Source organism: Peromyscus maniculatus, chromosome 19 (assembly GCF_049852395.1).
Source record: "Peromyscus maniculatus bairdii isolate BWxNUB_F1_BW_parent chromosome 19, HU_Pman_BW_mat_3.1, whole genome shotgun sequence".
Lineage (NCBI taxonomy): Eukaryota > Metazoa > Chordata > Mammalia > Rodentia > Cricetidae > Peromyscus > Peromyscus maniculatus.
In genome coordinates, this window is record NC_134870.1 from 21,679,120 (window position 1) to 21,702,954 (window position 23,835).

The window sequence follows — 23,835 nt, forward strand, 5'->3', positions numbered from 1 at the left end:
AGTTTGAGCAGTTCTTTTTGTAGTCAAGAAATGTAAGGACTATATCCTGGTGAGCTACCCATCTGTTCCTGCAAAGACAGTTAATACTGACATTAGTGTTAGATACTAGCAGATGCTGTCAGAGGACCTCGGGACTCAGCTGTGTGGGCTCTATGAATGCAATGTTGTCTCCTAACTGGAGGCAGCCTCACATTTATTTTCTGTCCCCTCTAGTGCACTTAAGGACAGCCGATTCCCCCCCCTGACCCGAGAGGAGCTGCCCAAACTTTTCTGTTCTGTCTCCCTCCTTACTAACTTTGAAGATGCCAGTGATTACCTGGACTGGGAGGTGAGAACAGCTGCATTTGGATCTCTGCATCTCTCGTTGCATTTGGGTTCGGGTTAGTACATGGTAATGTATCTCCTTCATTGAGAGAGGGTCTAAGAATGTGAGAGTGACAGAAAAAAAGGTACTTCTCTACTAGGAATAGAAAAGAAATGGAAAATCAGTACTCTGAACTGTGGGCCAGGTGTGGTGATACATGCCTTTAATCCCAGCACTCAAGTAGATCTCTGTGAGTTTACCAGCCTGGTCAAGTCAGCCAGGACTACATAATGAGTCACTGTCTGCCCTCAGCCCCAGAAAAAAACCTGTCCAATTTCTTCCCAGCCCATTCTGTTCTAGATTCAGTAAGATCCATCTGATCCTTTTTCCATGTCTAATCAAATAATGAGATAACCGCCAGGGCAGTGGCGCCTTTCATCCCAGCACTCGGGAGACAGAGGCAGGTGGATCTCTGAGTTCGAGGCCAGCCTAGGCTACAAAGTGAGTTCCAGGAAAGGCGCAAAGCTACACAGAGAAACCCTGTCTCCCAAAAAAAGATAACAGAACACCCCAGATGCCTCTTGACAAACCCTTGGAGAAAAGTTTTTTTTTAGAAATCAGGTGTGAATCTGTGCATGGTGGCACGTGCCTATAATACCAGCAACCAGGAAGTAGAAGGAGGGGGATTGCAAGTTCCAGACCAGTTTGGGCTGTATAGTAAGATAATTAAAAACAAACAAACAAACAAAGAGAAAAAACCAAAGGGAACCAATTTGAAGAACCATGTACTTACAGGAACAGTTTGACATGTTCATGTAGTAGAATTAGGCTAGAAGTAAAATATTTAAACTATTGGGTATCCTATGTCAAGAACTTCTTTCTACAAGCTTCATAGTCTCAGAGGTGCAACTACACATATGTTTGACCTTTTTCTAAAACAACTTTCTTTGATTTCTATACTTTAGAATTAATTAGTCCCATAAATTCTTTTATCCCGGTGGTGGTGGTGCAGGCCTTTAATCCCAGCATTTGGGAGGTGGAGACAGGGGGGATCTCTGAGTTCCAAGGCCAGCCTGGTCTACAGAGTGATAGCCAGGGTAGCCAGGAGGGATGGACAGAGAAATCTTGTCTCAGAAACAAAACAAAACAAAATTCTTCTTTTCCCAGACCCGGGTCAAGTAGCTCAGGAGACAATGTTGATTTATATGTGGGTGATTAAAGTATTGTTAGAATCAGAAAATGCCATGTACTTGGTTGTATTTTTTTGTAGGTAGGGGTACATGGGATTCGAATTGAATTCATCAATGAAAAGGGCATCAAACGAACAGCCACATATTTACCTGAGGTTGCTAAGGAACAAGGTGAGTTGGACGGATGGGCACTCAGAACTGTACTACTCACAGCCATGCCAGTTAAAGGGCAGGAGAGGAGTGTCAGCTCACTGCCCCCACGTACACCAAGTGCAAAATGCCTCTTCCTTTACTCCTGTCAGACTCCTGTAGAGTAAAGGCAAACTGACACAGACATTAGAAACTGGGGGCTGGGGACTAAGGGATGATAACTTTCTTACTTGCTTGTGGTTTCAGATGTTTTCTTCCAAGGAATAACTGTTCTATTTCTTTGCCCCCTTAAGATTCAGAGATTATCACAGCAACTAGCTTGAGCATGTTTTCTCTTTGGTTATTAAGGAAAGTCTTACACTTTAACTGTGAAATCTGTACATGGTGTTCTATTTGGTAAAGGACAAACATCTTCCCCTACTGCTTTTTAAAGAGCTCAGTAGTTGTCAGATATGATGGCACATGCCTTTAATTCTAGCACCTGGAAGGCAGAGAGAGACAGGTGGATTTCTGTGAATTCAAGGCCAGGTTGGTCTATGTAGGACTGTCAGGCCATCCAGGGCTACAGAGAGAGACTCCAACAAACATAAAAAAAGAGCTCAGTAGTTAATGAGTTCTTATAATGAGGACAGTGAAGGTAGGAAGTGGGTTGGGCATGTTTTCTCTTTGAAAGAGTACCTAGAATTCCTTTAACTGTTTCTTGTTCTTTCTGTGATATGTAACCCCATTTTCTTTCTTTCTTGGAATTAGTCTGGTTTTGAAAATAATATGTGAAACACAGTAATTGTTGGGTGTGAACCTGGAATAGAGAAAAATATCCAGTTAAGTATATTAATGAACTACTTATGTGGAAAGCGATCACCTTGTTGGTTTTCATTGTGGTTGTGTTTTAAACTTGTCCAAAAAGCAATGTGTATGTAGCATAAAGAGGATAAATTTCTTTTCTTTTTTTTTTTTTTTTTTTTTTCTTCCGTTTTTTCGAGACAGGGTTTCTCTGTGTAGTTTTGGTGCCTGTCCTAGATTTTGCTATGTAGACCAGGCTGTCCTCAAACTCACCGAGATCCCCCTGGCTCTGCCTCCTGAGTGCTGGGATTAAAGGCATGCGCCACTGCTGCCCAGCAAGGGTGAATTTCTTAAGATGGTTTTGGTCAGGCCATAAATCTAACATGCTCCTGTTTAAAGAACACCAAGCCTAGTTTTTAGTAGTTGGATGTGAATTATTATAGTTGGTTAAATAATCAAACTGTTTCTCCCATTTTAAAGATTTATTTATTTATGCATATGAGTGCTCTATTTTGCATGTATGCCTGCAGGCCAGAAGAGGGCATCAGATCCCATTATACATGGTTGTGAGCCACCATGTGGTTGCTGGGAATTGAACTCAGGACCCCTGGCGGAGCAGCCAGTGCTCTTAAGCACTGAGCCATCTCTCCAGCCCCATGTTTCTCCCGTTTTAATGTTGAGAAACTTGAAACTTGGGGAGCTTCTCTTATGGTAATTGGAAGGAGGGGGTACAACTTGATGTTACAACAACTGGTTGTTACGAATGTGTACTGCTCTTGCAGAGGACCAAAGTTTGGTTCCTAGCAATCACCTCGGGTAGCTCACAGTTGCCATTAACTCTGGCTCCAGGGGCACCTGTATTTGTGTGTTTATGTGCACATACCCACATACAGGCACACACAGACATACAGTAAGACTGAGGAGGTGGGCCACGTGGGGTACTCCAATCCTGACACTCATGAGGCTGAAGTAAAAGGATTGCCTCTTGATTTTGAGCCTAAGCTGGGACATATATATACATAATAAGACCATGTATCAAAAAAGAAAAAAGTAACAACAAGAGAATCAACAGTACAGAGGTGAAGAACTTTTATGTCTTTACTAAGGAGATGATTTCCTTACTGTTATCAGTTCTCTGTCATACCAATCTGGAAGAAATACTGATGTCTGCCTACAACTTCAGCTCCAAGGGATCCTTTGCTTCTGGGGCATCTTCATTCAGGTGCATATAGTCTCACACACACACACACACACACACACACACACATACACATTTAAAAACTGTAAAGGAAATTCCCCCCTTTTTATAGTGACACGTGCCTATAGTCCCATCTCCATAGGAGGCTGAGAAATTACTTGAGACTCTTAGTTCAAGGTCAGCCTAGCTGGGGTTAGAGAGATGACTCAGAGTTAAGAAAATTCCTTACTGGGCCTGGAGAGATGGCTCAGTGGTTAAGAGCTTTAGCTGTTCTTTCAGAGAATCTGGGTTCAATTTCCAGCACCCATATGGCAGCTCACAACTTTCTGTAACTTCAGTTCCAGGGGATCTGGCACCCTCACACAGACATATATGCAGGCAAAACACTAATGCACATTAAAAAATAATAAATTAAATAACAAAAAAAAAAAAATCCAGGCAATGGTGATATACACCTTTAATCCCAACACCTGGGAGGCAGAGCAGATCTGTCTCTGGGTTCATAGTGAGCTCTGGGATAACCAGGGCTGTTACACAGAGACCCCGTCTCCAAACAAAGAGTGCTTCTTACTGCTCTTGCAGAAGACCTAGGTTTGGTTCCCATCACCCATGGGAGCACCCATCACAACTACCTGTAACTCAGTTTCAGGGGTTTCAGCACCATCTTCTGGCCTCATATGTGCATACTGCCCCCAACATACACCTAACACAAATACAAAGTAAAATAATACCTTTAAAAACAAAAACCAAAAAACCAACCTAGGCAATATAGTGAGACCCTGTCTTTCTACCCTGTCTTCCTATAGAGCAGCCTGAGCTTCAGAAATACACTTGGAAATACCTTGTAGGAACTATGAAAGAGCAGGAAAGTTGGGGACAGCATCATGGCACACTGAGTTATAATGTCACGTCTCAGGGTCTTTGCTGGACTGTTGGGGAGGCTGATTGGCTTCCAGTATGTGGGACCATGGCCCAGGGCTTCCTTTGCCCCGGCACACTCTGCTGTCTCTTGAATCCCATTTGTCTTCTACCCTGATCATACTGGAGCATGCTGCCCCGCTTTGACTGTGTGCTGACCTCATCGTGGCTTCTGTTCTCCTCAGACTGGGATCAGATCCAGACAATAGACTCCTTGCTCAGGAAAGGTGGCTTTAAGGCTCCAATTACCAGTGAATTCAGAAAATCAATCAAACTTACCAGGTAAGCAGCTGTCCTGCTCTTTTTGTTAGCTTTTCTTTAATGGGGTTGAATACATGGTATCTGGTGGGAAAGGGGAAGAAAATTGTTTATACCCCTAAGCCAAAGAAGTTTGTGGGAGATATGAGCTCTGAGGAAGCAATGGCTGCAGAAGTGGAGATTCCCCAGCTGTTCTTTGTCTCTCCAGTCAGTGTAACAGGGTTGAAGCAGGATTCGGCCTGTCAGCCCCATGTGGACTTAAGGTTAAGGGGGAGGAGGTTGGGGTTGAGAGCTAAGGGTTCCAGGAATGTAAATCCAGGGTCACTTGAGCTGCTTCCTCCTGGTCACCACAGTCAGATGGCAGGGAATAAAGGATATCCAAGACATCTCTAAGGATCCTATTTGGGTACTTCTGCAGGAAGCTGGCTAGTTGTACGGAACACAAAGTGACGTGGGTCTGTATCTCAGGCTCAATTATTTATGAGCTATATACCTGGGCCAGTTAGTCCATCTCCCAGAACTGTTTCCTGTCTGTAAGGTGTGAGTCGTAATTCCTTCAGGCTTTAAGATGTGGTAAGGTAAGATGTAGAGTTTCCAGGCAAGAGCCAGGGCAACACACTGGAGATGTTCAGTGAATGTCAGTGTTCTACCCCTTCCTGCTGATGCTGGGAACAAAGAAAAGTTAGCTTTGGTGGGCCTTTGCTAGGACCCTCATCTACAAAATGCTGAGTCATCGTATGCTAGCCTCACAGGTCTGTTTGGAAGATAACCCAGTGCTTTTTTAATGCATTCAATTCAAAAAATCAAGGGGCTAGGACTGCAGCTCAGTAGTAGAGCTTAATACATAGCATGCTTAAGGCCCTAGGTTCCATCTCTAGCACCAAAAATTTAAAAAATAAATAAATAAATAAAATAATAGTTAAAAATAAAAACACTGCAAATACAAAGCATTATTACTATTACCATTTATTTGAACAGCCATTTCCCTGTCAAAATTCAGGAATAACCACCTTGCAGTGGAGGAGTGATTACAGTGGGAAAGAGATGGCTCTGGGTAAGGATTGTCACCCAGCTCCTGTGCTCTGTAGTAGGCTCCATAGGTTTGTAACACCCATGCTTTGCATCCTGACTCATGGCTCTTTCCAGAGCAAAGCCAAAGTGCTATGAATTCTGTTCTGATGACCCTGTGATATGGCATATTCATCTGGGGATTGAGACCTTCCTATAGCCAAGGATCCATTAACCTGCTTCATCAGAATTTGACCCAGAATTAGGTATCTATGCCCCTTTTAGTTATAACTTGTTTGTTGCTCTTCTACCAATTGAGGTTGCATTTCTGTCAAATTTATCTCATTTTATCCTGAACGTAGATAACGCAGTTTACACTGGGTTTTGGTGCAGCCATCTTCCAATCTGCCACCCGTGTAATTTGACTTGGAAATTCCTCATCCAGATCCTGGTAGCAGATTGCTTACCAGCAGCCTGTTGATAAGCATATGTAGCGTTTTGAGGTGGGATGTGCTGAGATACATTCTCAGGGGTGAACTGTGATTGTGCTTTTTCATCTTGTTCATTTGTAATAACAGCATCATTTTCTTGTGCCGTCTTTTCATTTTCTGTAAGTAAGATCGCTCCTGGTCTTCCATTGTATTCTTTGAAACTGTGGGATAAGCTTTTGGTTTTCTCTACTAGTGACTCTTCACACTGAGATATTGGGGGTTCCTAATACCATTGCCTGTTTCCTCATACAGGTATCGAAGTGAGAAGGTGACAATCAGTTATGCAGAGTATATTGCTTCTCGACAACACTGTTTCCAGAATGGCACTCTTCATGCCCCGCCCCTCTACAATCATTACTCCTGACACACGGCTACATGACCAGTCCCACCCCCCTGTGGCCACCAATGGCTATGACATCATTGGAGCAGATGCCTCCTCTTCCTGGTCCAGTTACTTCTATTACTGCACCATTTTATGATGCTAGCTTCCGTTGCCAAGTCTGCCTCCTGCTGACTGGAGGGTGTGGGGTTACACTGAATGCAACAGAACACGAGGGGCCCAAGCCTTATATCAGCCTTTCCTCAATCTGGGGTTCTGTTGGATCAGGGCTCCCTAATAACCAGTGAGAATGGCTGTGTGGGTTCAGAAGACCGTTGTCTGGTGATTTCCCACATGTGTGGTGGCTGCACACTGAAAACTGGAATTGATGATCCTTGGAGGCTTCCTCCGCAATCCCCCACAGCCCACCAGACCAATTAGGTGTACTCCTCTGGCAGTCTGGGCAACGGAGACCAACATGAACCACTTATAGGTTGTTTTAAATTCCTTTTTTTAAACTTCCAGTTTATTGTGTACCAAGAGTTGATCACAACCTCCATGCTTCATAAATGAACACCATGTTAGGGTTGAATGTGGGTGCCATGAGCCCCTTTGAGTCCTGGACAGGAGAACTGCACCAAGATCAGAAGTCCTGTTGGATGGCTTTGCATTGTGCAGTAAGCTGTGGAGGTTTTCATGCTCACCTGGCTCTCAGCTGGACTTTCTGGTACTCTTCCTGCATTGAATCTCCTGGTGTTGAACAGAGCTCTGTGGCATAGCCTGCTGAGGAGTGGAATGGAGATGCCCATAGAGGTCCTGATGTCATCGTCATAAGCAGGTGTGAAAGGAGCGATCTCTTCCTCACCACCGGCTACCTCAGCCTCTTCTGGTAGCAGTGCCTATGTAGCTGCATCTAGGTTCTCAGAAGCACAGACATGCGAACAGGTGGTTGGTTGGGCTTTGGGACATACTGTTACAGGAGAGTTTCCAGGGTCTCTGAGCTGGCTTTCTTCACAGGCAATCATCCTGAGGAACCTTTAAGTAGGGGGGTTCTTTTTTTCTGATTTGCCTGCAGAAGTGGGAAGACTTGATATATCAGTCCTCAGTAGGACTCTAGAACAAAGCTGTGTAATAAAACATGTGAACCTTTAACTTGCCTACCACACTGGGACTCTTCACCTCACCAGTGTAAATGTCAATTGCTCGTGTTGCTCATTGAAACCCTTCACATTCCTTTGTCCATCTTTACTCATTCCAAAATAGCAAATTTTCACTCACTGGTGGCAATGTATAGTACTAGGAGACTAGGGAGGCGCTCTGAAAGCTGTCTCAAAGGCACTGCTCAGGCAACTCGAAGGAAGAGACGGCCAGCTGGAAGCAAGGCTCCTGAGGATGGCGGGATGTCTTTCAGCAACTCAGAATTCATGAGGCAGATCAGGCCTCGAGTCAGTGAATACATGTTTTGATTTCTTTTTCAGAATTGATGTGATGGTGTGGCTTTCCAAAATGGGCAAATATTCAAGTCAAAAGTTTCTTCTGCCAGGACTGGAGGAAGGGAAGTAGGAGTACTTGTGTGATTCTAGGCGTCACCCTCAAGTTCCTGGGATTTTTTTTTTTTTTTTTTTTTTAAACAGGGCAGGGCGGTTGTGCCAGGAGTGATCAAGGACCTGGAAAGAATGAGGGAGGTGCTGATTACACTGGAATGCCCAGGATATATGCCCCTTACTGCCAGGTTTGGTTCCTTCACAGACATAAAGATGCAGGGGTCTCATGGTTTCTTGCTGCTGAGGGTAATGAAGGTGATGCCATAGACAGGTGTGACAGCAGGTGCTCTCAGGTGCCATGGATTGATAGTGATGCCAGGGTGGCCAGTTCTGGACTGAGCCACCCTCCTCCAATTTGTACTACAGTATTGATACATAGGGCTACACTCATTACCGTTCAGGCGTTCTATGTTCAGAGTTGTGTTTAATTTCTAAAGATTTAAAGCAAAATGCAAAAAAAAAAAAAAATGGTGCTAAACTTCACCCCTGAGCACTCACAGTGAGACTGGTCATGCAAGCATCTACAGTGCCATGCTCCTCAAGCCTGTTTTTCTTGTAGAAATGTTGCCCTATCTGTCTTCCCCAGTGTATAGTATGTGTTTTATTTTATGGAGGGTGGGGTAGAATACCTGCCATTTGAGAAAATGAACAGAAAATTTTAAGATCCAAGAAGGTGGGGGTGGGGGATAATGAACATGAAAGGGGCTGGCCAGAGCCCAGCCTCACCATGCTGTGGGCTCAGTGCTCTCAGAGTGAAGACGCCTTACTCCCTGCACATCCCCTCATGTTCCCACACAAGGCCAACAGTGGAGATGTTCAAGAGGACCAGGGAGGCAGGCAAGGAAACTATTTGCCTCAGAAGAAATGGGCTCTATTGGTTTCTGTCCTGACCAGAGCCTATGCAGGAAGAAGTCTGGGAAGTGCAGTCATGGTCACTTCATAGGAACGTGTGGCAGATGACTGAGGGAAAAATGGCAAGTGTGGATCGGCCACTTGGGGGCTTCGCATTGGGAGGTAGAGCTCTGAACTAGACCTGAGCTGCCTTCTACACATTGACCAAAGCAGTGGTGAGGGTGGCCAGTATGGGCCCGTAGTGATGACTGAGGAAAGGGACCATTTCCTGCCCAGTGTCTCCTTTGACTTCAGCTGCTCAAACTAACAGAGGTCCCCACTGTCACCGAAGAACCAGCCCAACTCTGCTGGCTTGGTTTGGAATTTGTTTCATCCCTAGCTGTGAGTGCCTTTTGGTCTGGGAAGTTGGCTTGTCTCATCATACCCACAGCTAGGACACACTCTGTAATTATGAATTGTCCTTGTTTTCCTGAGCTAAAAGCGAATGTCTTTGATCACTAGAGTTTGTCAGTGTTGGGTTGTTTCCACTGTGAGGTTCTTAAAACGTTTTTGCTTCATAATGTTAAAATAACTCATGTTAGAAACCCTTTCTACAGGAAAGGTTTGTAGTTGAGACGTTACATATATTTTACTGTTTATAATAAAAATCATCTATACAGAAGAAGTCTTGGGTGTTAATTTTAATATTTTGCACAAGATCTGTTTTCCACGCTATGTTAACATCTACAGTTTCACTAACTTGGTGTTACTTTCTATTGAGATTTCTGAAGCCTAGAAAACTGTGTTCTTTATGTTTTTTATTTTTATTTTGTTTCCTCAAAGCAAGAGACTGTATGGCCTTCACTGCAAAGACTTCAGACCAATTATTTGTATTACACTTGGTTGCCTCTTGGCTATATAACTTCTGAGTACAAGTCATCAAAGTCTTGAATGAAGTATTGTAGAGAATAAATCATAATGGATACAATTTGTCTTCTGCCTCTTTGTAACCAGGTGACTTGAAATTTGAAACTGAGTAGCAGTTACCTTGTTTCTTTGTTGGTGGTCCTCATAAGAGATCTGCCCGCCTCCCAAGTGCTGGAGTTAAAAGTGCACTACCATACTGAGTGAGATTATTACCTAGTAAAAAGATCCCTATGAGTTGGGTGTGGCGGAGCCATCCTTCAATCCCAACACTCTAGGGGACTACACACTGAAAGGCCCTGTTTCTTTAAGGGAAAAAAAAAAAACTATAGATGAACTGGATGCGTCAGCAGATGAAGGTGCTTGCCACCAAATGTGACCTGAGTTCTACCCCTGGGATATAATGCAGTTGAAGGAGAGAGCTGTAGCAAACTGTCCTCTGCCTTTACACATGTGCCTGGTGCACAATACATGCACATAAAAGTAAGTGATCTAAAGATTTCTATTTGGGATTAGAGGTGCTTAAATGTGTGATATAAAGCTGGCCATCATTCTCTTGGTGAGGTCAATGGTGCTAATTCTTGCTGAGAATAGGGGTGATAAGATACTTTAAAGCTCTTTCCAAAACTAGGCATGGTAGGTAGCTCATGCCTGTAATCCCAGCATTTGGGAGACTACAGGAAGATGGCCAAGAGTTGAAAGCAAGGGTGGACTACAGAATGAAATCTTAGCTCAAGAACAACGGGCTGGAGAGGTGGCTCAGAGGTTAAGAACACTGACTGCTCTTCCAGAGGTCCTGAGTTCAATTCCTAGTAACCACATGGTGGCTCACAACCATCTGGAATGAGATCTGGTGCCCTCTTCTGAACTACAAGTAAACATGCAGTCAGAACACTGCATACATAATAAATCTGAAAAAAGAACAATCTAGGTTGGTGGCACACATCTTTAATCCCATCATTTGGAGGCAGAGGCAGGCGGATCTCTTGTGAGTTTGAGGCCACCCTGGGCTACAAAGAGTTCCAGGACAGCATCTGTTACACACACACACACACACACAAAAGCTTTGATATAGTGACATAAGCCTCTATAATCTCAGGAGGCAGAATGATCGCTGTGAATTTAGAGCTAGTCAAGACAACATGGTGAGTTCCAGGCAAGCCTAGGCTACAGAGTAAAGCAAAACAACAAAAGTCTGGGCTGGAGAAATGGCTCAATGGATAAGAGCACATGTTTTCAGAGGATCTGGATTTGGTTTACAACACCCACATGCCACATGACCACTAACAACTATCTGTAACTCCAGTTCCAAGGGATTTGACCCACTCTCCTAGCTTCCTTAGATACTGCGCGCACACATAATACACAGACATGTACATGCAGGCAAAACACCCAGGATTTGAGGGGCATGGTGTCCCATGCTTGTAATCCTGACACTCAGAAGGGCAGAGACTGGCAGACCTTTTTGAGTTCAAGGCCAGCCTAGCTGAAGAGTCAGCCAGGGCTATGCCATAAGACCCTGTCTCCTGGCTTGTTAAATGGGATTCAAACTCTAGGCTTATTGTGTAGCAAAGGTTCTTAACCGTCTCTTGAGCCCTAGCCTGTTGGAAGTTCCTTAACCAAGGTCCAGTACACAGTGCTATTGCTGGATGGCTCTCTAGCCATCTGAATTGTCATCAGAGCTTTATATAAGGTGGGATTATGGACAAGTGTCAAACCCTTTAGAACAGTGGTTCTCAACCTTCCCAATGCTGCGACCCTTTATTTATTTATTTATTTGGTTTTTCGAGACAGGGTTTCTCTGTGTAGCTTTGCGCCTTTCCTGGAACTCACTTTGGAGACCAGGCTGGCCTCGAACTCACGGAGATCTGCCTGCCTCTACCTCCCAAGTGCTGGGATTAAAGGCGTGCGCCACCACCGCCCGGCGCTGCGACCCTTTAATATAGTTCCTTGTTGTGGGGACACCCACCAACCATAAAATTATTTTCGTTGCTATTCATAATTATAATTTTGTTACTGTTATGAATCATGAATCACAATGTAAAAATTTTTGGAGACAGATGTTTGTCAAAGGGGTGTGACCCATACATAGGTTGAGAACCACTGTTTTTGAACCTGGACATGTAGAGGGAGGCTTGTGTTTCAAGTCAAGATAAGCTTTCTGAAGTTGCAGACAGAGCAAATAAGTCTAGCTTGGCCAAGTAATATTACTAGGGTTACTGACTGGAGTATGGCCAACTCATAAACAGTTATACCACTGAAAAGTGCCAACACTACCCTTAAAGTTCTATGCCCCCTGCTTTTGAGGGGTGGCAAGTTCTCATGTATCCTAAACTGACCTAGGTGTGCACACACCATCCCACTTTTATGGGGTGCTCGGGTCAGAACTCAGGGATTCATGCATGACAGGCAAGCACTCTACTGAGCTATATCCTCAGCATCAAGATCCTATTTTATGTGGCTCTAAGTCTACAGCAGAATTTATGCAAACCTTATCAGAGAGCTGCCATCTACTGTTGATGAGTCAGAGGCTACACAGGCTCAGAAAACCTAAAATACAAATGAAACCAGATACAGGGAATTTTGTTTTGTTTTGTTTTTCAAGACTGGGTTTCACCGGGCAATGGTGGCGCACACTTTTAATCCCAGCACTCGGGAGGCAGAGTCAGGCAGATCTCTGTGAGTTCTAGGCCACCCTGGATGGACTACCAAGTGAGTTCCAGGAAAGGCGCAAAGCTACACAAAAAAAAACAAACAAATGAGGAGCGGGGGAGAGACAGGGTTTCTCTGCATAGCTTTGGCGCCTTTCCTGGAACTCACTCTGTAGCCCTCAAACTCACAGAGATTCACCTGGCTCTGCCTCCCCAGTGCTGGGATTAAAGGTGTGTACCACCACCGCCAGCTACTAAACTCTTTCAGATGGGATTTGGGTCATCATGCTTGCAAGGCAAACACTTCAGTGACTAACCATCTGCCCAATTCCAGTTCCCACTTTTTTTTTTTTTTGAAAAGATTTATTCATTTGTTTGTTTGCTTGCTTGCTTTTTTCAAGACAGGGTTTCTCTGTGTAGTTTTGGAGCCTATCCTGGATCTTGCTCTGCCTCCCGAGTGCTGGGATTAAAGGCGTGCCCCACTGCCGCCACTAGAAACAATTTAACCCTAACCCCACCCAGTTTTGCAACAGGATGATATGTAACCTAAGTTGGCATGGAATCATGGAGTTTGCTATATAACTAAGGCTCTTCTTGAACGTTGTTTGCTTGTTTTGTTTGAGACAGGATCTCACTCTGTAGCCCTGGCTGTTCTGGAACTATCACTATGTAAATGAGGCTGTCCTTGAACTCTAAGATCCTCTAGCCTCTGCCTCCCAACTGCTGGGATTAAAGGCATCTGCGGCTACACACCGCTCTCCAACTCCTTATCCTCTTGCCCAGTAGTTTACGACATGACTAATACATCGGGGTTAATAAATTTTCTCTTTACATAAACAAATCATTGAAAGACATTCCAGTATGTTTCTGTAGTCACCTCCCCAGCTTCCCACCCTAGGCCATTCCTTGGGTCAGACACTCACTTAGTTCATTCCTGCACTTCACTTAATCCTTTCCTCCCCAAAAGGCTTACGGAAAGTCCCAGGTCCCACGGCAAGGGCGTAATGCAGAAAATAAGTTTATCTCCAAGTCGAGCAGGTGAGAACCCCCACTAACGACCGGGGAGCCAGCAGGACTGCGACCTGAGACCTCCTCGCGCGGCGAAGCCAGTCTCGTGGGTCCCTCCCGGTGTTTCCCCTCCGGGTCTACGCAGCTCCCTCAGGCCCCGCCCTTTCCACCCGGCCCCGCCCCCGAGCCTGATTGGTTCCTTTCCTGGCCCGCCCTCTCGGCTTCCTTTATCCGGCGGCGTCTGGGGCAGTCCTTCCCAGAGCAATGGCGGCGGGCGGCAGCGATCCGCGGGCTGGCGACGTGGAAGAAGACGCCTCTCAGCTCATCTTTCCCAAAGGTGAGACCCGGGACAGCTCGCCTCGGAGGTGGCATGGTCCTTGAGTTAGAGTCGTTATTCGCTCCCTGGTTATCCCTGGCCCTGACACGCGCAGGGGATTGATTGGTCAGCATGGCACAAACGAACCCTTGCGCGGGTTTAGTTAATTCCTTGGAGGAAGGGCCTTCTGCATAGATTCCACGCTCGGGTGTTTGGAATCGTGGACATCCATATACCCTCCGCTTGTAGTGCCACTGGTTATCGTTCTGTTGTTGTTTATTGTTTGAAACAGTGTCTCACGTGTAGCCCTGGCTGGCCTACAATTTATATTGTAGACCAGGCTGGCCCTGAACTCACTGAGATCAGCCAGCCTTTCTGCCTTTTGACCTCAAATCCAAGGCGTGCGTCACCACACCGGCGGTTTTGTTTTTTGAGTGTTTTCTTTATGTATCTTAGGCTGGCCTCCAACTTGTCACATTCCTGTCCCATCCTCCCTAGTGCTGGAATTAACGGCATGTGCCATCACTCTTGGCATTAGGGGTGTTTATGTCCATTTTCTGGCATGCAAAAGACAGATCTGGAGCAGAGGTCTTATTTCTAAATTGGCAGCTGACAGAAGCTGAGCTATGGCCCCATTATAGTGCTAGTCAAAAGCGGTTCAAAGTCTGTAGGGCAGGAGCGTGCATATTCTTACCACTGTCTCTGAGCAGAGATGCTGTTGTCAGTGGTTTCTGGGCCCGCCTTTTATATTTTCGAGTTAGAAAGAACAGTTGGAAGCAAGATGGATTCCAGTCTGGGATGGTGTTGTGCCTGCTGTTGGATGGATAAATGTGTGCCAGCAGGTGGGCATAGTACCCTTCTCCTGCTACTTGGAGCCTGTGGTAGGTGAATAGTTTAAGCCCAAGAGTTCAGGGCTATCCTGGGCTATAATTATAGTAAGACCCCAAGATTCAATCAGTGCTTTTTGTGAGTTTTGTTTTGAGACAGAGTCTCAATGTATCCCAGACTGGCCTGAAACTAGATAAGTAGGCAAGAATGATCTTGAACTTCCCATCCTCCTGCCTCTGCTTCCACAGTGCTAGGAATTAAACCTAGGTTTTGTGCATGTTAGACAAACACTCTATCAACTGAGCTATATCCCCAGTCCCAGAACAAGCCACTGTTGTTATAAAATCTTACTGTTATCTGTAACCAAGTATCTACAGAAAAATGACCAGATGGGGTATTAAACAATGAGTTTTTCCTTCTTTAGGAACAAAGAGCAATACATTTTGTTTTGGTTTTGGTTTTTCAAGACAGGGTTTCTCTGTAGCTTTGTGCCTTTCCTGGAACTCACTTGGTAGCCCAGGCTGGCCTCGATCTCACAGAGATCCGACTGCCTCTGCCTCCTGAGTGCTGGGATTAAAGGCGTGCACCACCACCGCCAGTCCCTAATCTTTTTATTTTCCTTTTTTTGTTTCATGATAACTTTAGTGTATTTGTGTGTGTGAGACAGAGAGAGAGAGAGAGAGAGAGAGAGAGAGAGAGAGAGAGAGAGAGACAAACACCTCGTCCTACTTGTCTAGTAAGCACCCTTGACTGGGAGCAAGATGCTAGAGAACCAGTAAGCCACAGATCATGTGACAGTAAATAGATTAATGGAAATGGATTAATTTAAATATAAGAAGTAATTAGTTAGTAATATATGCCTCTGTGTGGTAATTTGGGAAAATTTGGGTAGCAGCTACCAGGTATTTGGGACCAGGCAGACAGGACAAAAAGCTCCACCTGTTTACAGGTGTTTGTTTTTGAGTCTCTGTGTATTTTTTCCTGCAGCTCACTAATGTAGACCAGGCTGGCCTCAAACTCAGAGATCAACCTGCCTCTGCTCTGCCTCCCAAGTGCTGGAATTGGCAAAGGCATGCTTTTTAAGAATTCACACTTTTTTTTAAGAGTTTATACTTGCTCTTCTTGCAGAATTTGAAACAGCTGAGACACTCCTAAACTCTGAAGTTCACATGCTTCTGGAGCATCGAAAGCAACAGAATGAGAGTGCAGAAGATGAGCAGGAGCTTTCAGAGGTTTTCATGAAAACTCTAAACTATACAGCCCGTTTCAGTCGTTTCAAAAACAGAGAGACCATTGCCAGTGTTCGTAGGTGAGTACTAACAGTAAGTTAAAAGACAAAATTTAATCATGTATGTATGTGTTATGAGGTGGGTTTTTGTTGTTTGTTTTGATTTTTGAGACAAAGTTTCTCTTTGTAACAGCCCCGGCTATCCTTTGTCTAACAGGCTGGCCTTCAACTCACAGAGATCTGCCTGCCTCTGCCTCCCAAGTAATGGGATCAAAGGCATGCGCTATCACATAACACCCAGCTCAGTGTTATGACTGTTTTGTCAGCTTGTATGTCTGTGCACCATGCACTGCCCACAGAGGCCAGAAGTGGTTATCAGATCCCAGGACTGGAATTACAGGCAGTTTGTGAGCCACCGTGTAGGTGCTGGGACTCAGAACTCAGGTCCTCTGGAAGAGCAGCCAGTGCTCTTAACTGCTGAGCCATCTCTCCAGCCCTACCTAAAGTTTTATTATTATAGATTCTTATGAGAGGTAGAGGCAGTAGGGTCAGGGAGTTCAAGGTCATCCTTAGCTGCATAGTGGGTTCAGGTCCTTGAGACCCTGTCTTAAAAACACAAAGGTGACACACACCTTTAATCCCAGCACTTGGGAGGCAGAGGCAGAAAGATCCCTGAGTTTGAGGCCAGCCTGGTCTACAGAGCTAATTCTAGGACAGGCTGCAAAGCTAACCATGAAATCTGTCTCAAAAAACAAAACAAAACAAAAACACAAACAAAAATGGAGCCTGTGAAATGCCTCAGTGGGTAAAAAGTGGTTCCTAGCCAGGTGGTGGTGGGGAAGCTTTTTAATCCCAACACTCAGGAGGCAGAGGCAAGCACTCTGAATTTATGCCCAGCCTTATCTATTGAGTTCCTAGACAGCCAGGGCTACACAGAGAAACCTTCTCTGGGGGTGGGGGTGGGGGTGACACTGACATTTTTATACAGGTGTAGAATTTATTTTGACCACACTCATTTCTCCCCATTGCTGCTCTTGTTTCACTCACACTGTATTGTTTGTCTTTCTGTATTTTTATTTTCCCTACAATCAGCTTGCTTCTCCAGAAAAAGCTGCATAAATTTGAGTTGGCCTGTTTAGCCAATCTTTGTCCAGAGACTGCTGAGGAGTCCAAAGCTCTGATTCCAAGGTTAGTACTGGATGGGACAAGTTTTGTCTGTATTATACAGATTTCTTTTAGTCAGATTGCTAGATCTAAACATTGTGTGCATTTAACTTTTGGGTTGATGACATGCCAGCACTGAATAAGAATGCAATTTTATGGTGTTGGAGAGATGATTTGGGGGTTGGTTTTGTTGTTTGTTGATGGCATTCTCAGGTGGGCAAGGCTTTCCTTGAGCTCTTGATTGTCCTGCTTCCACTTGTCAAGAGCTGGGATTACAGATGTGAGCAATAGTTTGAGTTTTTTTTTTTTTTATTTTTATCATTTATTTATGTATGTGTACACATGGGTATACATGTTTGTCATATTAAGCATGTGAAGGTCAGTGGACAATTTGGGGTAGTTAATTCTCTCCTTTTACCATGTAAGCTCCCAGGATCAAGCTCAGGGTGTTAGATTTGGTGGCAAGCCACCTTTACCAGCTGAACCATCTTGCCAGCCTGAGAACAGTGGTTTGATACCACACTGACAGGAAGGATATGGAACAGGGTGCTAGGGATGTAGCTCAGTGGTGGAGCTCTTGCTTATCGTATGTGAGGGTCTCTGAGTTTTTCTCCCAAAACCTCACAAAGGAGCATAGGAAACCATCAGAATTCTCCTACACTACAGGTAGTAGTAGACCAATTTTCTATGTCCAGTAAAATCAACGTGACTATTTCCCGTTACCCAAAAAGATACTCCAGTATTCACTTCTGTGGTATTGGGGATAACAGATATTAGACACAATCATTAAGTCAGTCAACAAGTGAACGACTAAAAAGTGAATCATTGCAGGGCCTGGTAGTTTGTGCTTTTAATCCTAGCAAAGGCAGACCCTTCTCTGTGAGTTCCAGGCCAGCTGGGGTTGTATAATGAGACCCTATCTCAAAAACAAGCCAAACTAAAATAAACAAAGCAAAAATTTAAATCATGTGTGACTGTTAAGCCTTTTAAAAATCTTTTATATATCTGTACTTTTTAGTGTTTCTATAAGGGAATGTTGAAAAGAAATTTAGCTTAAGCTTGAAAGTGGTAGAGCTAAGTGAGCTGCACTCAGAGATGACCTCTCTCTGAAAGACAGTGTGAGAAAACTGGCAGGTGCTAGATCACTTAAGTTTATTGGTCTTCTTGCAGCCTGGAAGGGCGTTTTGAAGATGAGGAACTGCAGCAGATTCTCGATGATATCCAGACCAAGCGCAGCTTCCAGTACTAATGTCCAGACCCCTGGTCCTGAGACAGCTCCAGAACAGCACCACATCCCCGTCATCATCACACAGGAGTGATGGACATTTGGACTGCTTTTGTACTGTTTGCTTTATTGAGATACAGAGTCACTCTGTAGTCCTCAAACTCATGACAGACCTCCTGCCCAAGCCTCCCAAGTGCTGGGATTACAAGTGTGAGCCAATGCTCAAGGCTTGGCTTTTGGAGGGGAAAGGCTGGCTTGGTGATGGTCTAGGTTGCTGTCTCCACAGTGACTATTAGACCATAATTATTGTGTCTTCCTGTTACAGCCTTGTAAGGACTATTATGGTCAAGTGTGCTGCAAATCTGGACTGGTGAGGTAGAGTGATATGTTCACTACCTCTTATCTTGATTTTTTTGGACCCTGTGTTATTTGTTCTTGACATTTCAATTTTTAATATAAATATTGTTTGTAGTTTTTCAAATTAAACTGTTATATAAAAAACTTGACTGGGGAAGAATGTTCTTACCTAGTTGCAAAGGGAGAGATAAACCAGAACACTGTCACTGTTTGACTTTTTTTTTTTTTAAGAAATATAGATGTGGTGGTCTGAATGTAACTGGCCCTATATTCTCATGGGGAGTAGCATTATTAGGAGGTGTAGCTTTGATGGAGTGTGTCACTGTGGGGGCAGGCTTTGAGGTCAGCTGGGTAGCCAAAAAGCCTCAACAACTCTGTTTCCACTCCCTTGATGACCTTCAGCATTAGGGTTAGAGGCATGTACAGGTGCAACACGCCAGTCTGTAGATGTAATTCTGAATGGTCTTACTAAATGAGAAACACAGAGCCAAATGCAGAGTTAAAAGCCCAGAGATCGAGCAGCAGCCAAGAGCTAAGACCACCTTCTAACCCCTTGTTGCTGTCATCCTTCCCCTGAGCAAGAGACCTACTTCTTGTGTGTCTGTATTTTTATTGACTTTCTGTTCTGCCTTCTCATTGGTTCTAAACACGACCACATGACTTCTTCGTCACTGCCTGTCTATACAGACCTCCAGGTCTTCTATGGTTAGTACTTGGATTAAAGGCATATGTCACCAAGCTGGCTATGTCCTTGAACACACAGACTCTGCCTGCCATGTGATCAGAATAAGGGCGTGTGCTACCACTGCCAGACTTCTGCTAAATGGCTTGCTACTAGTTCTGACCCCTAGGCAACTTTATTAACATACAAATAAAATCACATTTCAGCCTAAATAGAATCTCACCACACCAGTCTTTTCACTAATTTTAGTGCTAATGATGCACACTCAGATCTTCATGCTTACACAGCAGGTGCTCGTATTCACTGAGCCACCCTGAAGTGTTAAAAGAATGGGAACACAGTTCATTGAAAGAACTTTGGCATTGCCTTGCCTAACCTGGAGACTGGAAGGAAGCACACTGTTGGAAGCAATTACCCCTAGGTTCCTTAGCCTGTGGTACATGTACTTCATCTTGGGGTAAGGGACTTTCTTGAAGAATGTGTATTTGGAGTAGCCTTGAAGGATGTATATTGTCACTCTCAAATGAAGATCTTTCCTTCATAGGATGTATTTGAAGACTGAACACTGAAGTCTTCTCATGAGATGTCTAATCCAAACCTGGTTAGATACTTAGTACTTTTATTCTGTCATAGAGGTGATGTGGAAGGAATGATTGTGTTCCTTTTTCTGTGCTGGAGATCAGGACCACTATGCCTGTTGTCTTAGGGTTTCTATTGCTGTGAAGAGACACCATGAACACAGCAACTCTTTTTTGTTTGTTTTTGTTTTTTATCAAGATGGGGTTTCTCCATGTAGTTTTGGTGCCTGTCCTGGATCTCGCTCTGTAGACCAGGCTGGGCTGGGACTCACAGAGATCCACCTGGCTCTGCCTCCTGAGTGCTGGGACTAGAGGCATGCACCACTGCTGACTGGCTACAGCAACTCTTTTTTTTCAAGGTTTTTTTTTTTTTTTTTTGGAGCTGAGGATTGAACCCAGGGCCTTGCTAAATCCCCAGCCCTAGATGTCTGTTTCAGGTTTTTTTTTCCAAGATTATTTATGGGCCTTGCTAAATCCCCAGCCCTAGATGTCTGTTTCAGGTTTTTTTTTCCAAGATTATTTATGGGCCTTGCTAAATCCCCAGCCCTAGATGTCTGTTTCAGGTTTTTTTTTTCCAAGATTATTTATTTATTTATTTATTTATTTATTTATTTATTTATTTATTTATTTATATATATGTATATAGCATATATGACTGCAGGCACCAGATCTCATTACAGATGGTTGTGAGCCACCATCCATGTGGTTGCTGGGAATTGAACTCAGGACCTCTGGAAGAGCAGTCAGTGCTCTTAACCTCTGAGCCATCTCTCCAGCCTACCGCAACTCTTATAAAGAAAAACATTTAATGAGGGTGGTGGCTTACAGTGTCAGAGGATCAGTCCATTATAATCATGGTTAGGAGCATGGCTGTGTGTAAAGAGACATCGTGCTGGAGGAGTAGCTGAGAGTCATCTTCCAGGCAACAGGAGGTTGACTAAGACACTGGATGGTATCCTGGGCATAGGAAACCTCAAAGCCCGCCCTCACAGTGACACACTTCCTATAACAAAGCCATACCCACTTCAACAAAGTCTGCCTGCCTCTGCTTCCTCCAGAGTACTAGGATTTAAGACATGAGGACACCAGGTGTGGTGGTTTGAATGTAACTGACCCCTAGAATCTCACAGGGAGTGGCCCTAATAGTCTTTTTCTGCTCTTCCGGAGGTCCTGAGTTCAATTCTCAGCACCCACATGGTGGCTCACAACCATCTGTAATGAGATCTGGTGTCCTCTCTGGCCTGCAGGGATGTGTGCAAGCAGAACACTGTATACATAATAAATAAATAAATATTAAGAAAAAAAAGATCTGTTTAAAAAAAAAAAGAAATAGTCTTTTCCCTTTTTGAGACATGGTCACGTGGGCCTCTAACTTCTAATCCTTCTTCCTCCAACTCTAGACTGCTGAGATTACATGTTTGTGCCCCCATTCCTGGTTTTCTGCAGTACTGGAGATTGAACCCAGGGTCTCTTGCATGCTAGGTAAATGTTCTGCCAACTGAGCTATACAGCCCAGCCATGAAATAGTCATTTGTAATCTCAGCACTTGGGAGGTAGGTATAAAAGGATCAGGAGCTCAGGCATCCTTGGCTACATAGCAAATTAAAAGCAAGTCTGGGCTACATGAGATGCTGTCTCAAAGGAAAAGCCCTCTCCCCCAGGATAAATGAAAGGGAAATATGGTCAGATAGCCTGGAAAGCTATAGGGCTACTTATCTGAATCTTTAAGTGTGAGATGTGCAATAAAGGCACAAAGGTAGCACTTGGAAAGCAAAGGCAGGTGGATTTCTGTGAGTTCCAGATGAGCCAGAGCTACAAAGTGAGACTCTGCCTTAAAAAGTACCTCTCCACTAAAAACAGTATGAAGGGGAAGTTAATGATTTGGATCTGAAATATGAGCTCTGCAAGGATCATATGTAAGGCTCGGTTCCCAACTCAAAGTTGAGGCTTTAGGAAAGTGACTATATCATGATAATTTGATATGCTATCAAGTATGATGAACACTTAGGAGAGTCAGGACCTAAGTGAAGGGAATTGGTCACTGGAGGTTATCCTTGGTTCCTTCCTCTTGTCGTCTTTCCCATTGCTTCCTAGCCATCATGAATTGAGCAGCTTTGTCTGGTACCTGCTTCTGTGACCATAATGTTCCACCCACCACAGTCATAAAGCCACAGAACCAGCCAACCGTGGATTGTAACCTCTGGAACAGTGTGTTAAATCAATCTTCCTTTATTCATTTTTTTTTTCTTTTAGTCAGGGTCTCCTGTAGCCCAGGCTGGCCTCAGAATGCTATGTTCATAGAGCCAAGGTTGACTGAACTGACCCCCCAGCCTCTACCTACCAAGTGCCGGGATTACAGGCTTCTATCACCAGACCTTTGCTGTGGATATTACTCTATATAAATAAAACACTGATGGCCAGTGACCAGGCAGGAAGTAGGTGGGACAAGGAGAGAGGAGAATTCTGGGAATCGGAAGGCTGAGGAGGGAGACACTGCAGCCACCGCCAGGACAAGCAGCATGTAAAGACTCTGGTAAGCCACCAGCCACGTGGCAAGGTATAGATTTATAAAAATGGGTTAATTTAAGATAAAAGAACAGTTAGCAAGAAGCCTGCCATGGCCATACAGTTTATAAGTGATATAAGCGTCTGAGTGATTATTTTATAAGTGGACTGTGGGACTGCGGGGCTTGGGGAACCTGGAGAGAAGCCCTCCAGCAACAGACCTTGTTTATATGTTATTGGTGTTCAAACCCAATTCAGGGCTTCCTGAATGCTACATGTCTTAATTTGTTTTTCAGTGACTTTGAAAAAAGTATTAACCAATATAACTTGTGGTAGGAAAGGGTTTATTTGGTTTATACATCCCAGGTCCCAGACTATCACTGAGAAAAGCCGGGTCAGGAATTAGGAGGCAGGAACTGAAGCAGAGGCCATGGAAGAATACTGCTTACTGACTTGCTTTACACTCAGCTTGAGGGTTTTATTTATATATATATATAAAAAACCAAGGACTACCTGCCCAGGAGTGGCACTGCCCAGAGTGGACTGGGCTTTTCCACATCAATCATTAGTCATGAAAAGGCCTCCACAGACTTGCCTACCAGCCAATCTAATGGAGGCATTTTTCCCAATTGTGGTTCCTTCTTCCTAAATGACTAATTTGCAAAGTTGACAAAAAGCAAACAAACAAACAAAACCAACAACTAAATAGCACAACTAGACACATGTCAACTAGACACATGAACTAACAACCTGAGTTGTTAAGAACAGTTAAGAACACTAGCTGCTGCTTCCAGGGGATCTGGGTTTGATTCCCAGCACCCACATGCTGGCTAACAACCATTCATAACTCCAGTTTCAAGGATCAGACACCCCTCCTGGTCTCTATGGGCACTGCATGCACGTGGCACACAGATAGCAGGCAAAACACCCACACATAAAACAAAAATCTTTAAAGCCTTTAATCCCAGAATTTAAGATGCAGAGGTAGAGAGATTTCTGTAAGTGTGAGGACAGGGTGTTCTACAGTGAGTTCCAGGACAGTCAGAAATCCACAGACTCTGTCTAAGAAAAAACAAAAAAAAAAGCAAAACCCTTCCTTGTTTATCACAACTATCACTATCATGTTAATAACAAGATCACAATATAAATACGGTTTGGTGGCGCACGCCTTTAGTCCCAGCACTCGGGAGGCAGAGGCAGGCAGATCTCTTTGAGGTCAATGCCAGCCTGTTCTACAAAGGGAGCTCTAGAACAGTTAGGGCTACAATGAGACCTTGTCTCAAACACACCTGTCCCCAAAGCCCAAAGAAACCAAACCAAGTAGGCAAATAAATAAAAGTCCTTCAGTTGGGGCTGTAGAGAGGACTCGGCCAAT

The 23,835-nt window shown here is 44.3% G+C and overlaps 2 protein-coding genes and 1 long non-coding RNA gene across 12 annotated transcripts in view; 2 read left to right on the top strand and 1 right to left on the bottom strand.

Moving 5' to 3' along the window:
- Ammecr1l (AMMECR1 like) overlaps positions 1–8,241 on the top strand; it is a 26,353-nt gene extending 18,112 nt beyond the window's left edge. For 5 of the 10 annotated variants that reach the window (XM_006977950.4, XM_015996667.3, XM_076554874.1 and 2 more), the window contains 4 exons: positions 214–328; positions 1,575–1,665; positions 4,729–4,825; positions 6,553–8,241. In XM_006977950.4, coding sequence (XP_006978012.1) covers positions 214–328; positions 1,575–1,665; positions 4,729–4,825; positions 6,553–6,664 — 415 coding nt within the window. In that variant the 3' untranslated portion in view covers positions 6,665–8,241. Of the gene's footprint in view, positions 1–213; positions 381–1,574; positions 1,666–4,728; positions 4,826–5,801; positions 6,076–6,552 lie in introns of all 10 variants that reach the window. The other 5 variants (XR_013046003.1, XR_013046001.1, XM_076554872.1 and 2 more) reach the window with 5 other exon arrangements.
- LOC121824092 (uncharacterized) lies at positions 5,752–13,741 on the bottom strand. Its single transcript, XR_006065876.2, has 2 exons — positions 13,493–13,741; positions 5,752–8,286 (listed from the first exon to the last, which is right to left on the bottom strand). It is a non-coding gene; the product is annotated as an uncharacterized LOC121824092 (long non-coding RNA).
- Positions 13,742–13,773: 32 nt separating this feature from the next.
- Polr2d (RNA polymerase II subunit D) lies at positions 13,774–18,887 on the top strand. Its single transcript, XM_006977948.4, has 4 exons — positions 13,774–13,914; positions 15,850–16,030; positions 17,042–17,137; positions 18,284–18,887. Exons 1-4 carry the CDS (start codon positions 13,842–13,844, stop codon positions 18,360–18,362), a joined length of 429 nt encoding a protein of 142 aa, XP_006978010.1. The 5' UTR covers positions 13,774–13,841; the 3' UTR covers positions 18,363–18,887.
- The last annotated feature ends 4,948 nt before the right edge of the window (positions 18,888–23,835 follow it).

Bases quoted from the DNA above. Each gene is read 5' to 3' on its own strand.
- Polr2d (XM_006977948.4), top strand. From the start codon at position 13,842: ATGGCGGCGGGCGGCAGCGATCCGCGGGCTGGCGACGTGGAAGAAGAC. The intron at 13,915-15,849 runs GTGAGACCCGGG...CTCTTCTTGCAG, and splicing joins TCAGCTCATCTTTCCCAAAG to AATTTGAAACAGCTGAGACA. The intron at 17,138-18,283 runs GTTAGTACTGGA...GTCTTCTTGCAG, and splicing joins TCCAAAGCTCTGATTCCAAG to CCTGGAAGGGCGTTTTGAAG.